This window comes from Oncorhynchus mykiss, chromosome 7, assembly GCF_057628025.1.
Source record: "Oncorhynchus mykiss isolate SJ-2025 chromosome 7, ASM5762802v1, whole genome shotgun sequence".
Lineage (NCBI taxonomy): Eukaryota > Metazoa > Chordata > Actinopteri > Salmoniformes > Salmonidae > Oncorhynchus > Oncorhynchus mykiss.
This window is the reverse complement of record NC_143028.1, coordinates 27,312,572-27,326,268: the sequence shown is the minus strand read 5'-3', so window position 1 is coordinate 27,326,268 and position 13,697 is coordinate 27,312,572. Positions and strand designations below refer to the sequence as shown.

General features: G+C 43.3%; 1 protein-coding gene across 14 annotated transcripts in view; it reads left to right on the top strand.

The window, feature by feature from the left end:
* LOC110527654 (ATP-dependent chromatin remodeler CHD6) overlaps nt 1-13,697 on the top strand; it is a 99,493-nt gene that overhangs the window by 60,224 nt on the left and 25,572 nt on the right. For 12 of the 14 annotated variants that reach the window (XR_016497167.1, XR_016497166.1, XM_090240600.1 and 9 more), the window contains 5 exons: nt 1,383-1,593; nt 2,168-2,363; nt 2,847-3,011; nt 11,235-11,414; nt 12,074-12,184. Coding sequence is in view for 12 of the 14 variants with exons in the window: in XM_090240600.1 (XP_090096726.1) it covers nt 1,383-1,593; nt 2,168-2,363; nt 2,847-3,011; nt 11,235-11,414; nt 12,074-12,184 (863 nt within the window). In the remaining 2 variants the exon portion in view is untranslated. The remainder of the gene's footprint in view (nt 1-1,382; nt 1,594-2,167; nt 2,364-2,846; nt 3,012-11,234; nt 11,415-12,073; nt 12,185-13,697) is intronic. The other 2 variants (XM_090240594.1, XM_090240601.1) reach the window with 1 other exon arrangement.

The following is a 13,697-nucleotide window of genomic DNA, read 5'->3' as shown; positions in this document are numbered from 1 at the left end:
TGGAAGGAGTATCAGACCACTGCAAATCTACCAAGACCTGGCCGTCCCTCTAAATACTTTCAGCTCATACAAGGAGAAGACTGATCAGAGATGCAGCCAAGAGGCCCATGATCACTCTGGATGAACTGCAGAGATCTACAGCTGAGGTGGGAGACTCTGTCCATAGGACAACAATCAGTCCTATATTGCACAAATCTGGCCTTTAAGGAAGAGTGGCAAGAAGAAAGCCATTTCTTAAAGATATCCATAAAAAGTGTTGTTTAGAGTTTGCCACAAGCCACCTGGGAGACACACCAAACATGTGGAAGAAGGTGCTCTGGTCAGATGAAACCAAAATTGAACTTTTTGGCAACAATGCAAAACGTTATGTTTGGCGTAAAAGCAACACAGTTGAACACACCATCCCCACTGTCAAACATGGTGGTGGCAGCATCATGGTTTGGGCCTGCTTTTCTTCAGCAGGGACAGGGAAGATGGTTAAAATTGATGGGAAGATGGATGGAGCCAAATACAGGACCATTCTGGAAGAAAACCTGATGGAGTCTGCAAAAGACCTGAGACTGGGACGGAGATTTGTCTTCCAACAAGACAATGATCCAAAACATAAAGCAAAATCTACAATGGAATGGTTCAAAAATAAACATATCCAGGTGTTAGAATGGCCAAGTCAAAGTCCAGACCTGAATCCAATCGAGAATCTGTGGAAAGAACTGAAAACTGCTGTTCACAAATGCTCTCCATCCAACCTCACTGAGCTTGAGCTGTTTTGCAAGGAGGAATGGCAAAAAATTCAGTCTCTCGATGTGCAAAACTGATAGAGACATACCCCAAGCGACTTACAGCTGTAATCGCAGCAAAAGGTGGCGCTACAAAGTATTAACTTAAGGGGGCTGAATAATTTTGCACACCCAATTTTTCAGTTTTTGATTTGTTAAAAAAGTTTGAATTATCCAATAAATGTCGTTCCACTTCATGACTGTGTCCCACTTGTTGTTGATTCTTCACAAAAAAATACAGTTTTATATCTTTATGTTTGAAGCCTGAAATGTGGCAAAAGGTCGCAAAGTTCAAGGGGGCCGAATACTTTCGCAAGGCACTGTATTAGGATCTGTGACAGAGTAGGAGGCAGTTCAGTTTGGGTAGAAATGTTGCCCCCTACCACAAACAGGTTAATTATAAAACGAGTCGACGGCTCGTGACCTGACCTGTATTCCTTCTAGCATCCATAGTCCTGTAGAGTCCTTTATATATGGACTGAGTTTAATTCCACCCTGACTTTATGGAAATGGCTTCATACCGATTTTCTCTGACCTTCACAAGGTTCTCTACAATGCATTTTAAGTAGACCTTTTTTCTCCCTTATCTTCTCTGGACATGTCTAGGTGCGGAGGAGAAGATCCTGGATAGCTTCAGGAAAACGCACAGCCCTGATGCTTGGGACTTCCAGCTCCAGGCCATGATTCAGGCAGCGGGGAAGCTGGTGCTTATTGACAAGCTGCTGCCGAAGCTGATTGCTGGCGGCCACAAGGTGCTGGTCTTCTCCCAGATGGTGCGCTGCCTGGACATCCTGGAGGATTACCTCATCCAGAGGAGGTTAGGTTGGGGCTGAGGATAGAGTTGAGATGGGTCTGGGGTTGCTGGACTGGGCTCAAGCTCTGCTCTGTGTGCGCACATCACAATCCCCCTCACCCTCTGCTCTAGTCTAAAAAGAGACGGACGAAGACTGCAATTGTGTTGAGTTTATCAAGTAGGGAAAAATATATGATTTTGCTGGACAGTTCCAAGAACAACAGGAAAGGCACATGTGTATAACAATATTAATGGCTTGACTTTATAACATAATGATAAATCTGTGTTAGACACACATTTCTACAGGATATCTATGATCCGTAGGAGATTTTTAATTTAATTAATTTTTAATTGGAGATACAATATGAATATTGCAACAACAAAAAAATCTAAATGAAAACACAGTATGAATGAATATGTTTGAATACATAATATATAATATATGTATTGTAGCGAATTCGGGGGTAGCCCGACCAGTACTCAAATCTGACTGTGAGCCCAACACCTTCACCGTTACGCCAATAGATCCGAACCTCTTGACGAGGTCGTTCGGTTGAGGTTGCTACAGTATGTTCATAAGTTATATGTGTGGTTCTAGGTACACCTATGAGCGCATCGACGGCAGAGTGCGGGGTAACCTGCGCCAGGCAGCGATCGACAGATTCTGTAAGGTGGACTCGGACCGCTTTGTGTTCCTGCTGTGTACCCGTGCTGGGGGCCTGGGCATCAACCTGACCGCTGCAGACACCTGCATCATCTTCGACTCGGACTGGAACCCCCAGAACGACCTACAGGTTAGGCACCACTTTCCGGACCTTGACTAAACCTAGTCCTGGACTAAAAACCTAGTACTGGACTAAGAAGTGTTATACTCATTTCCTGATTTCATGCTTTCATGTTGTCCTGTGTGGCTCAGTTGATAGTGAATGGCGCTTGCAATGTCAGGATTGTTGGTTTGATTCCCTCTGGGTACACCACTGTATGTGTATGCACTCACTAAGTCGCTTTGGATACAATTTCATACGGTATGAAATGGTATAATAGCTATTTCATGTGGGCATGCAGTATGAAATGGTATAAAGGCAAAAGATTACTCACACAATGTTCATATTTTTATTCTACTTTTTTTTGTACTACATTGATATTGATTACTGCGTTGATGTATTTAGTGCTTGCAAGAAAGGCATTTCAGTGTACTTTAAACTTTGAATGCCAGTGTAAAATAACTGTTTCCAGCCGTGTGTGTGTGAAACTGCTCTGTTTTGTGTCCCTGCCAGGCCCAAGCTCGCTGCCACCGCATCGGCCAGAGTAAAGCAGTGAAAGTGTACAGGCTGATCACCAGGAACTCCTATGAGAGGGAGATGTTTGATAAAGCCAGTCTGAAGCTGGGTCTAGACAAGGCTGTGCTGCAGGACATTAATCGAAAGGGCAGCCTCAATGGGGTGAGTGACTGCTATGATCGCCTGGTCCCATATGTTTGTGCTGTCTTGCCAATTCCTATTGTCATCGTCCCATCGTCATGCCAGCACAAACAGATCTAGGACTAGGTTATACTATGAAGGATGATTGCCTTTGTACACAGTGAGCTCCAAAAGTATTGGGACAGCGACATATTTATTTTGTTGCTTTGTGGCTCATCGGATTTGAAATGATTCATTTTTTAATTTGAGGGTGAACCGTTGAGAAATTAGAACTTTTTGTACATAGTCTACCCAAATTAGGGGACCAAAAGTATTGCAACAAATTCACGTACATTGCATTTACTTTTTCCACATTTTGTTACGTTACAGCCTTGTTCTAAAATTAATTTTAAAAATTCCCCCCTCATTAATCTACATGACAAAGCAAAAACGGGTTTTTAGAAATTCCTGCAAATGTACACTGCTCAAAAAAATAAAGGGAACACTAAAATAACACATCCTAGATCTGAATAAATGAAATATTCTTATTCAATACTTTTTTCTTTACATAGTTGAATGTGCTGACAACAAAATCACACAAAAATGATCAATGGAAATCAAATTTATCAACCCATGGAGGTCTGGATTTGGAGTCACACTCAAAATTAAAGTGGAAAACCACACTACAGGCTGATCCAACTTTGATGTAATGTCCTTTAAACAAGTCAAAATGAGGCTCAGTAGTGTGTGTGGCCTCCTTGTGCCTGTATGACCTCCCTACAACGCCTGGGCATGCTCCTGATGAGGTGGCGGATGGTCTCCTGAGGGATCTCCTCCCAGACCTGGACGAAAGCATCCGCCAACTCCTAGACAGTCTGTTGGTGGATGGAGCGAGACATGATGTCCCAGATGTGCTCAATTGGATTCAGGTCTGGGGAACGGGCGGGCCAGTCCATAGCATCAATGCCTTCCTCTTGCAGGAACTGCTGACACACTCCAGCCACATGAGGTCTAGCATTGTCTTGCATTAGGAGGAACCCAGGGCCAACCGAACCAGCATATGGTCTCACAAGGGGTCTGAGGATCTCATCTCGGTACCTAATGGCAGTCAGGCTACCTCTGGCGAGCACATGGAGGGCTGTGCGGCTCCCCAAAGAAATGCCACCCCACATCATGACTGACCCACCGCCAAACCGGTCATGCTGGAGGATGTTGCAGGCAGCAGAACGTTCTCCGCGGCATCTCCAGACTGTCACGTCTGTCACATGTGCTCAGTGTGAACCTGCTTTCATCTGTGAAGCGCACAGGGCGCCAGTGGTGAATTTGCCAATCTTGGTGTTCTCTGGCAAATGCCAAACGTCCTGCACGGTGTTGGGCTGTAAGCACAACCCCCACCTGTGGACGTCGGGCCCTCATACCACCCTCATGGAGTCTGTTTCTGACCGTTTGAGCAGACACATGCACATGTGTGGCCTGCTGAAGGTCATTTTGCAGGGCTCTGGCAGTGCTCCTCCTGCTCGTCCTTGCACAAAGGCGGAGGTAGCGGTCCTGCTGCTGGGTTGTTGCCCTCCTACGGCCTCCTCCACGTCTCCTGTTGTACTGGCCTGTCTCCTGGTAGTGCCTCCATGCTCTGGACACTACGCTGACAGACACAGCGAACCTTCTTGCCACAGCTCGCATTGATGTGCCATCCTGGATGAGCTGCACTACCTGAGCCACTTGTGTGGGTTGTAGACTCCGTCTCATGCTACCACTAGAGTGAAAGCACCGCCAGCATTCAAAAGTGACCAAAACATCAGCCAGGAAGCATAGGAACTGAGAAGTGGTCTGTGGTTATCACCTGCAGAACCACTCCTTTATTGGTGGTGTCTTGCTAATTGCCTATAATTTCCACCTGTTGTCTATTCCATTTGCACAACAGCATGTGAAATGTATTGTCAATCAGTGTTGCTTCCTAAGTGGACAGTTTGATTTCACAGAAGTGTGATTGACTTGGAGTTACATTGTGTTGTTTAAGTGTTCCCTTTATTTTTTTGAGCACTGTATTAAAAATGTCACCGAATTATCACATTTACATAAGAACTCTGTACTTTGTTAAAGCATCTTTGACAGTGATTACAGCCTTGAGTCTTCTTGGATATGATGCTACAAGTTTGGCATACCTGTATTTGGGGAGTTTCTCCCATTCTTCTCTACAGACCCTCCAAAGCTGTCAGGTTGGATGGGGGGTGTCGCCACACAGCTATTTTCAAGTCTCCAGAGATGTTCGATCTGGTTCAAGTCCGAGATCTGGCTGGGCCACTCAAGACCATTCTGAGACTACTGCTTCACAGTATGAAAGGTGAACCTTCGCCCCAGTCTGAGGTCCTGAGCGCTCTGGAGTTGGTTTTCATCAAGGAACTCTCTGTACTTTGCTCCGTTCATCTTTCCCTTGATCCTGACTAGTCTCCCAGTCCCTGCCACTGAAAATCATCCCCAACGCATGATGTTGCAATCACCATCCTTCACCATAGAGATGGTGCCAGGTTTCCTCCAGATATGACGCTTGGCATTCAGGCCAAAGAGTTGAAGCTTGGTTTCATCAGACCAGAGAATCTTGTTTGTCATGGTCTGTGTCTCTTTAGGTGCCTTTTGGCAAACTCTAGCGGGCTGTCATGTGCCTTTTATTGAGGAGTGGCCACTCCGCCATAAAGGCCTGATTGGTGGCGTTCTGCAAAGATTGTTGTCCTCCTGGAAGGTTCTCCCATCTCCACAGAGAAACTCTGGAGCTCTGCCAGAGTGACTATCGGTTTCTCGGTCACCTCCCTGACCAAGGCCCTTCTCCCCCGATTGCTCAGTTTGGCCGGGTGGCCAGCTCTAGGAAGAGTCATGGTGGTTCCAAACTTCTTCCATTTTGAAAATGATGAAGGCCACTGTGTTCTTGGGCACCGTCAATGCTGCAGAAATGTTTTGGTACCCTTCCCCAGATCTGTGCCTTGACACAATCCTGTCTCGGAGCTCTACGGACAATTCCTTCAACCTCATGGCTTGATATTTGCTCTGACATGCATAGTCAACTGTGGGACCTTGTATATACAGGTGTGCCTTTCCAAATCATGTCCAATCAATTGAATTTACTAGGTGGACTCCAATCAAGTTGTAGAAACATCTCAAGGATGGTCAATGAAAACAGGATGCATCTGAGCTCAATTTCGAGGCGGGGTATTGTGTGCAGATTGCTGAGGAAAATTTGATTTAGAATAATGCTGTAATGTAACAAACAGGGATGCAAACTAATATTTTCTTTCTTCAGTCACTTGCTGCATTCTGTTGTTATTTGAACAGAGGTAATTCCTGCTTCCGAGCCAGCCTGTCAGAGTAGAGACTGGGCGTGGTTTAGACTCACCCAGCCTATCGTTGATTGTTGGCGTACGAGCTGGTACCAGCCCCCGGGCTATCCAGTTGATAGATGTAACTGTTGCTGTGTAGAGGATCTATGCGCTCATTCCCTAGATACCGTTATCACATATCTGGTTTCTGTTATTGTTAAGTTTGAGTTCTAACAGAAAACAGTCTGTGGTTTGCTACACTATGTTCTGTATGTGTCCGTTTTTATGTTATTCTGTATTTTTCCATCACGAGAAAGGCCCATGGCCCTGAAACTGTTAACAATGTCTCAAGTCAGCTATGTTGCATAACACATACACCCACACAAGCCAACAGAAAATAATATTCAATCACATATGATATGGCAACGGACTATAGTGCATAACACAGAACCTCACAAACCATTGAAATGGCAGTAGCTGTATGACAACCAGCACATTCATGAGCCTGCAATATGACTTTCTTCAGTATGAAATCCTCGACAACCCACTGGGCTGTCAGACTCTGCATGCTCATGGGGCTGATATCGCTGGTCCAAATGTCAGTCGTGAAGCTAATAGCAGTGACGCTATTACTGTGTAACTCCGGTAGGGCAACATCTGAAAAATAGAGCACTTGGTATTGTGTACCGGTGCTCGACCAGTCGGTGAAAGCCAACATCACCCACAACAGAGAACGGTTGATTGTTAAGGGCAATTGAATTCCATTATCTTGGCGTTAATGGATTTCGCCTTTGAGTTGTCTCGCTGAAATGTTCTTACTCTTTCAAATGACTGCTCGATCCACACAGCAGACATTGTGGGCTAGGTTAGGAATGCTGCGTTTCACGTGTTGCTAAAAATTTTATGTGGTGTCATTACGTCATGTACTAACATTATATAGGTATGCACGTCAGCTTTGACACCGGTTTTGCACATCGGCGTTAAACTAGATATCGGGCCGATGTTGGCATTTTTAGCTAATATCGTCCGATTCCGATATGTTCACCGATATTGTGCATCCCTTATTGTTAGCATTGTTAAGTATCTTGCTAGCTGGATGGAATTATCCGTTAGCTAGCCAGAAAAATGTTGATCAACATTAGCCAACTTAACTGATCAAATAATTGTGTTTATGGTGTGAAGATTAGCTGGCTAATAAAGTCAGACCACTAACGTTAGTAACCTAACCAATTCGCTGTAATATTACACGACTCCTTGCTGTTCCTCAAGTTATAACACATTAGTTGCTTACTGTACCCTGGCAATCTGTTTGAAATGTTAACTAGTTAGAAGTTAGTTCGTCAGCTGGTTATCTGTGAACTAATGTTTTCCCTCTAAAGTATTGTGGTTAATTTTCAGAATGAGAGAATTAAGTGAAAATGAGGCATTGCTTATTAAATATTTAAATGTCGCTGGAGCCGGGCCTGGCTTAAGCTGGATGCCAAAAGGAACACCACACACTTCCCCCCTTCTTGCTTTTTCAATACAGTGGATAAAAAGGGGTATGCCAGGTGTACTCTGCCTGAAAGAGATAAATTATGCCAACAAAGGGTATCATGGTCTGCTGACACATTGAACAGATGTCCACAGGCAGAAAGTGTGCAGTGTAGCTCAAAAATAATGATTTTGTTGTGTTGAACTTCACAGTAACACTTGTGTGATTGAGGGGGGGTTATTACATTTCTTTACTCAGTGAACTTTATTTTTGCACACATGTAGCCTTGTGCACTTGATCAAAGTCTACTATAGTGACCACTATAATAGAGCAGAAATAGGATGCTTGTTTGTTTCATTCTATTTCTACTTAAGAGGGTTTATTTCCCTAAGTGCAATTTTTAGATGTGTGTGTGTGTGTGTGTGTGGTCACACGCGTTCTATTATAAAGGCTGTTATGGCTAACTGCAATATTAGTGTATTGTTTTTTTTCTCAATACATTTTTTAGCTGTGTGTTAGGTTCACATTAACCACTTTATTTCACACACAGAGACTGACCATGTACAGTCGTGGCCAAAAGTTTTGAGAATGACACAAATATAAATTTTCACAAAGTTTGCTGCTTCAGTGTCTTTAGATATTTGTGTCAGATGTTACTATGGAATACTGAAGTATAATTACAAGCATTTCATAAGTGTCAAAGGCTTTTATTGACAATTACATGAAGTTGATGTAAAGAGTCAATATTTGCAGTGTTGACCCTTCTTTTTTAAGACCTCTGCAATCCACCCTGGCATGCTGTCAATTAACTTCTGGGCCACATCCTGTTTGAAGGCAGCCCATTCTTGCATAATCAATGCTTGGTGTTTGTCAGAATTTGTGGGTTTTTGTTTGGCCACCCGCCTCTTGAGGATTGACCACAAGTTCTCAATGGGATTAAGATCTGGGGAGTTTCCTGGCCATGGAACAAAATATCGATGTTTTGTTCCCTAAGCCACTTAGTTATCACTTTTGCCTTATGGCAAGTCGCTGGAAAATGCATTGCTCGTCACCAAACTGTTCCTGGATGGTTAGGAGAAGTTGCTCTCAGAGGATGTGTTGGTACCATTCTTTATTCATGGCTGTGTGCTTAGGTAAAATTGTGAGTGAGCCCACTCCCTTGGCTGAGAAGCAACCCCACACATGAATGGTCTCAGGATGCTTTACTGTTGGCATGACACAGGACTGATGGTAGCGCTCACCTTGTTTTTTTCCGGATGACCCAAACAATCGGAAAGGGGATTCATCAGAGAAAATGACTTTACCCCATTCCTCAGCAGTCCAATCCCTGTACCTTTTGCAGAATATCAGTCTGTCCCTGATGTTTTTCCTGGAGAGAAGTGGCTTCTTTGCTGCCCTTCTTGACACCAGGCCATCCTCCAAAATTCTTCACCTCACTGTGCGTGCAGATGTACTCACACCTGCCTGCTGCCATTCCTGAGCAAGCTCTGTACTGGTGGTGCCCCATCCCGCAGCTGAATCAACTTTAGGAGATGGTCCTGGCGCTTGCTGGACTTTCTTGGGCGCCCTGGAGCCTTCTTCACAACAATTGAACTGCTCTCCTTGAAGATCTTGATGATCCGATAAATGGATGATTTAGGTGCAATCTTACTGGCAGCAAATATCCTTGCCTGTGAAGCCCTTTTTGTGCATAGCAATGATGACGGCATGTGTTTCCTTGCAGGTAACCATGATTTACAGAGGAAGAACAATGATTCTAAGCACCACCCTCCTTTTGAAGCTTCAAGTCTGTTATTCAAACTCAATCAGCATGACAGAGTGATCTCCAGCCTTGTCCTCGTCAACACTCACACCTGTGTTAACGAGAGAATCACTGACATGTCAGCTGGTTCTTTTGTGGCAGGGCTGAAATGCAGTGGAAATGTTTTTTGGGCATTCAGTTCATTTGCATAAAGAGGGACTTTTCAATTAATTACAATTCATCTGATCACTCTTCATAACATTCTGGAGTATATGCAAATTGCCACCATACAAACTGAGGCAGCAGACTGTGAAAATTAATATTTGTGTCAGTCTCAAAACGTTTGGCCATGACTGTAGATCATATTCTTTGTTGTTTAATTAGTTAACCTGCATTTCCCCCTAGCATAATTTTTTAGCATATTTCAGTGCGCCCTCACCAGTTTGCATCCCTGAAAAAATGTGGAAATAGTTAGTATCTGTACTTTACTATTTATATTTTTGACTACTTTTATTTCACTACATTCCTAAATGTAGTGTACTCTTTACTCCATACGTTTTCCCTGACACCCAAAAGATACATTTCGAATGCTTTGCAGGACAGGAAAATGGTCCAATTCACACACATCGAAAACATCCCATGGTCATCCCTACTGCCTCTTATCTGGCACAAATGCTTAGTTTGTAAATTATGTCTGAGTGTTGGAGTGTGCCCCTGGCTATCCGTAAATTTAAAAAACAAGAAAATCGTGCTGTCTGGTTTGTTTAACATAAGGAATGTGAAATTATTAATATTTTTAACCAAATACTTTAAAACTTTTTCTCAAGTAGTATTTTTCTGGGCGACTTTTACTTTTCTATTAAGTTATTTTTTACTTTTACTCAAGTATAACAATTGGGTACTTTTTCCACCACTGGTATGAAAGTAGTACAAAGTTTGCTTTTTGTTTTATTTGTTTCAGGTTATTTTGTGCCCAATATAGAGTAATGGTAAATAATTTGTCATTTTGGAGTCACTTTTAATTGTCAATAAAATTACAATGTTTTTAAACACTTCTACATTCATGTGGATGCTAACATGATTACGGATAATCCTAAATGAATCGTGAATAATGATGAGTGAGAAAGTTAGATGCACAAATATCATACCCCCAAGACATGTTAACCTCTCACTATTACAATAAGACTTTCTTCTTTTTTTTTTTTCAGGGGGGTCATTTTTGTGGGCCTAACTTTTTCACTCATCATTATTCACGATGTATTCAGGATTATGTGTAATCATGGTAGCATTCACATTCATGTAGAAGTGTATAGAGATTATATTATAATTTATAAATAAAAATGTGTAGCTCACTTGTGTATCACCTTCACAGAGTAATCTTTGAGATTTCTATGGCCATCCACACTCCCTCTCAATGCTTTTGTTGCCGGTTTAGCAGTACAACACAAACAGTTGTCAGTGGTCATGCTAAGGGGGGTTTTGTACACCGACACACTTTTTTTATAAAACTTTTAACCATATAATTCAGGAAATAAATTAAGTATTCTATTCAGGGACTAAACTGAAAGTACCAGTTCCTATTCCACTTTTTGTAATTGAAAAGCATTAAGCAGTATTTGAGTTTAGCTCAATGACTGAATTGAAATGGAATTGACCCCAAACCTGATCTGTAATTTGGTCCAGCTGGTCTGAGAGCTGTTGCTATGGCTGCCAACTAACGGGGGGGGCATGGTGTCCTAAAGGCGCAGCAGATGACCAAGATTGAGGTGGAGGACCTGCTGAGAAAGGGGGCGTATGGCGCACTGATGGATGAGGAGGACGAGGGCTCCAAGTTTTGCGAGGAGGACATTGACCAGATCTTGCAGCGCCGCACCCAAACTATCACCATCGAGACAGAGGGCAAGGGCTCCACCTTCGCCAAGGTTAACACTGATCCTTATATCCCTGACCTCTTAACCCCTGACCCTAATATCCAGACTGTCAATATCAAGACGGTAGGCAACCCCAACCTTTATACCTCTGACCTCTAACCCCTGACTAATACCCAGAACATCACCATCGAGACAGAGGGCAAGGGCTCCATCTTCGCCATGGTAAACCCTTACACCTCAGACCATTAACCCCTGACCCATATCTCGACCATCACCATCCTGACAGAGCTCCACATTTGCCAAGGGTAACTCAATTATAAACCTTACCCTTCAACCTTAGTCTTTTACTTTGCTGGATGGTGATGGTTTGAGATTTGATTACATTGTGCTCAACTACAATGAGGAAATGTAAGTTTAAGTGTCAAGGGTTTTACCTTTGCCAAGGTAAACTCTACCCCTCCCTTATAGATTAAACCTTAATCCTAAAACTATCACAATCCAGGTAGTCTGTAACTATCGGAAGAATGACATGTTAGCCAGTCACCACAAGTTTCAGTTTCCCCTGAGTGGGTGGTGAAAGGGAGATGCAACTCTCACCAATGTCTGATTTCACGCCTTAACAGCTTTCTCAGCACATCTGTGTATGTTACTCGCATAGATCCAGTCAGGTTGATGTGTGTGCACACTTTTGTTTTCCTTGTCATTTCCAGGCCAGCTTTGTGTCTTCTGGAAACAGAACTGACATTTCCCTGGACGATCCCAACTTCTGGCAGAAATGGGCCAAAATAACCGAGCTGGAGATTGACTCCAAAGCAGAGAAGGTAAGGGGAAGGGAGGGGAACTAAGGAAGGGCACTATGGGGCTACCGGTTATCCCTGACCAGGGATAACCAGCTCCATGGTGTTGGAGGGACTCCAGAAATATCCGGTCCCGCATGTCCCTGCAGATCACTTCGAACGCGGGCTAGAAAAGAAGGGGGAAGAGGCCTTGCGAAACAGTTTAAATATCTGGCACTCGTCACTCTGTCGAAGAGATGTGTTGCATTAATGAGTGAGGAAAAAGCAGCATGCGAAGCAGAGGGAGGAGGAGAGGCTGCAGTTGAATTAATTCTGTGTGGTGTGTATTACAGCTTGCTGTGTGTGTGTTAGTGTGCTGCGTATGTATTTTGTGCCCCAGAGAGGGGTGTGTGTGTGTGTGTGTGTGTGTGTACAGTTGACGTCGGAAGTTTACGTACACCTTAGCCAAATACATTTAAACTGTTTTTCACAATTCCAGTTATTTAATCCTAGTAAAAATTCCCTGTTTTAGGTCAGTTAGGATCACCCCTTCATTTTAAGAATGTGAAATGTCAGAATAATAATAGAGAATTATTATTATTTATTTATTCTTTCATCACATTCCCAGTGGGTCAGAAGTTTAGATACACTCAATTAGTATTTGGTAGAATTTCCTTTAAATTGTTTAACTTGTGTCAAATGTTTTGGGTATCCTTCCACAAGCTTCCCACAATAAGTTGGCCCATTCCTCCTGACAGAGCTGGTGTAACTGAGTCAGGTTTGTAGGCCGCCTTGCTCGCACCCGCTTTTTCAGTTCTGCCCAAAAATTTTCTATTTGATTGAGGTCAGAGCTTTGTGATGGCCACTCCATACCTTGACTTTGTTGTCCTTAAGCCATATTGCCACAACTTTGGAAGTATGCTTGGGGTCATAGTCCATTTGGGAGACCCATTTGCGACCAAGTTTTAACTTCCTGACTGATGTCTTGAGATGTTGCTTCAATTATATCCAAATCATTTTCTATTTTGTGAAGTGCACCAGTCCCTCCTGCAGCAAAGCACCCCCGCAATCTGATGCTGCCACCCTCATTCTTCGGCTTGCAAGCATCTCCCTTTTGCCTCCTTTTTCCCTTTTCTTCTAGATGGTCATTATGGCCAAACAGTTCTATTTTTGTTTCATCAGACCAGAGGACATTTCTCCAAAAAGTACGATCTTTGTCCCCATGTGCAGTTGCAAACCATAGTCTGGCTTTTTTATGGCGGTTTTGGAACAGTTGCTTCTTTCTTGCTGAGCCGCCTTTCAGGTTATGTCGATATAGGATTGGTTTTACTGTGGATATAGATACTTTTTTACCTGTTTCCTCCAGCATCTTCACAGGGTCCTTTGCTGTTGTTCTGTGATTGATTTGCACTTTTTGCACCAAAGTATGTTCATCTCTAGGAGACAGAATACGTCTCCTTCCAGAGCGGTATGACGGCTGGGTGGTCCCATGGTGTTTATACGTGATCACTATTGTTTGTACAGATTAACTTGGTACCTTCAGGCGTTTGGAATTTGC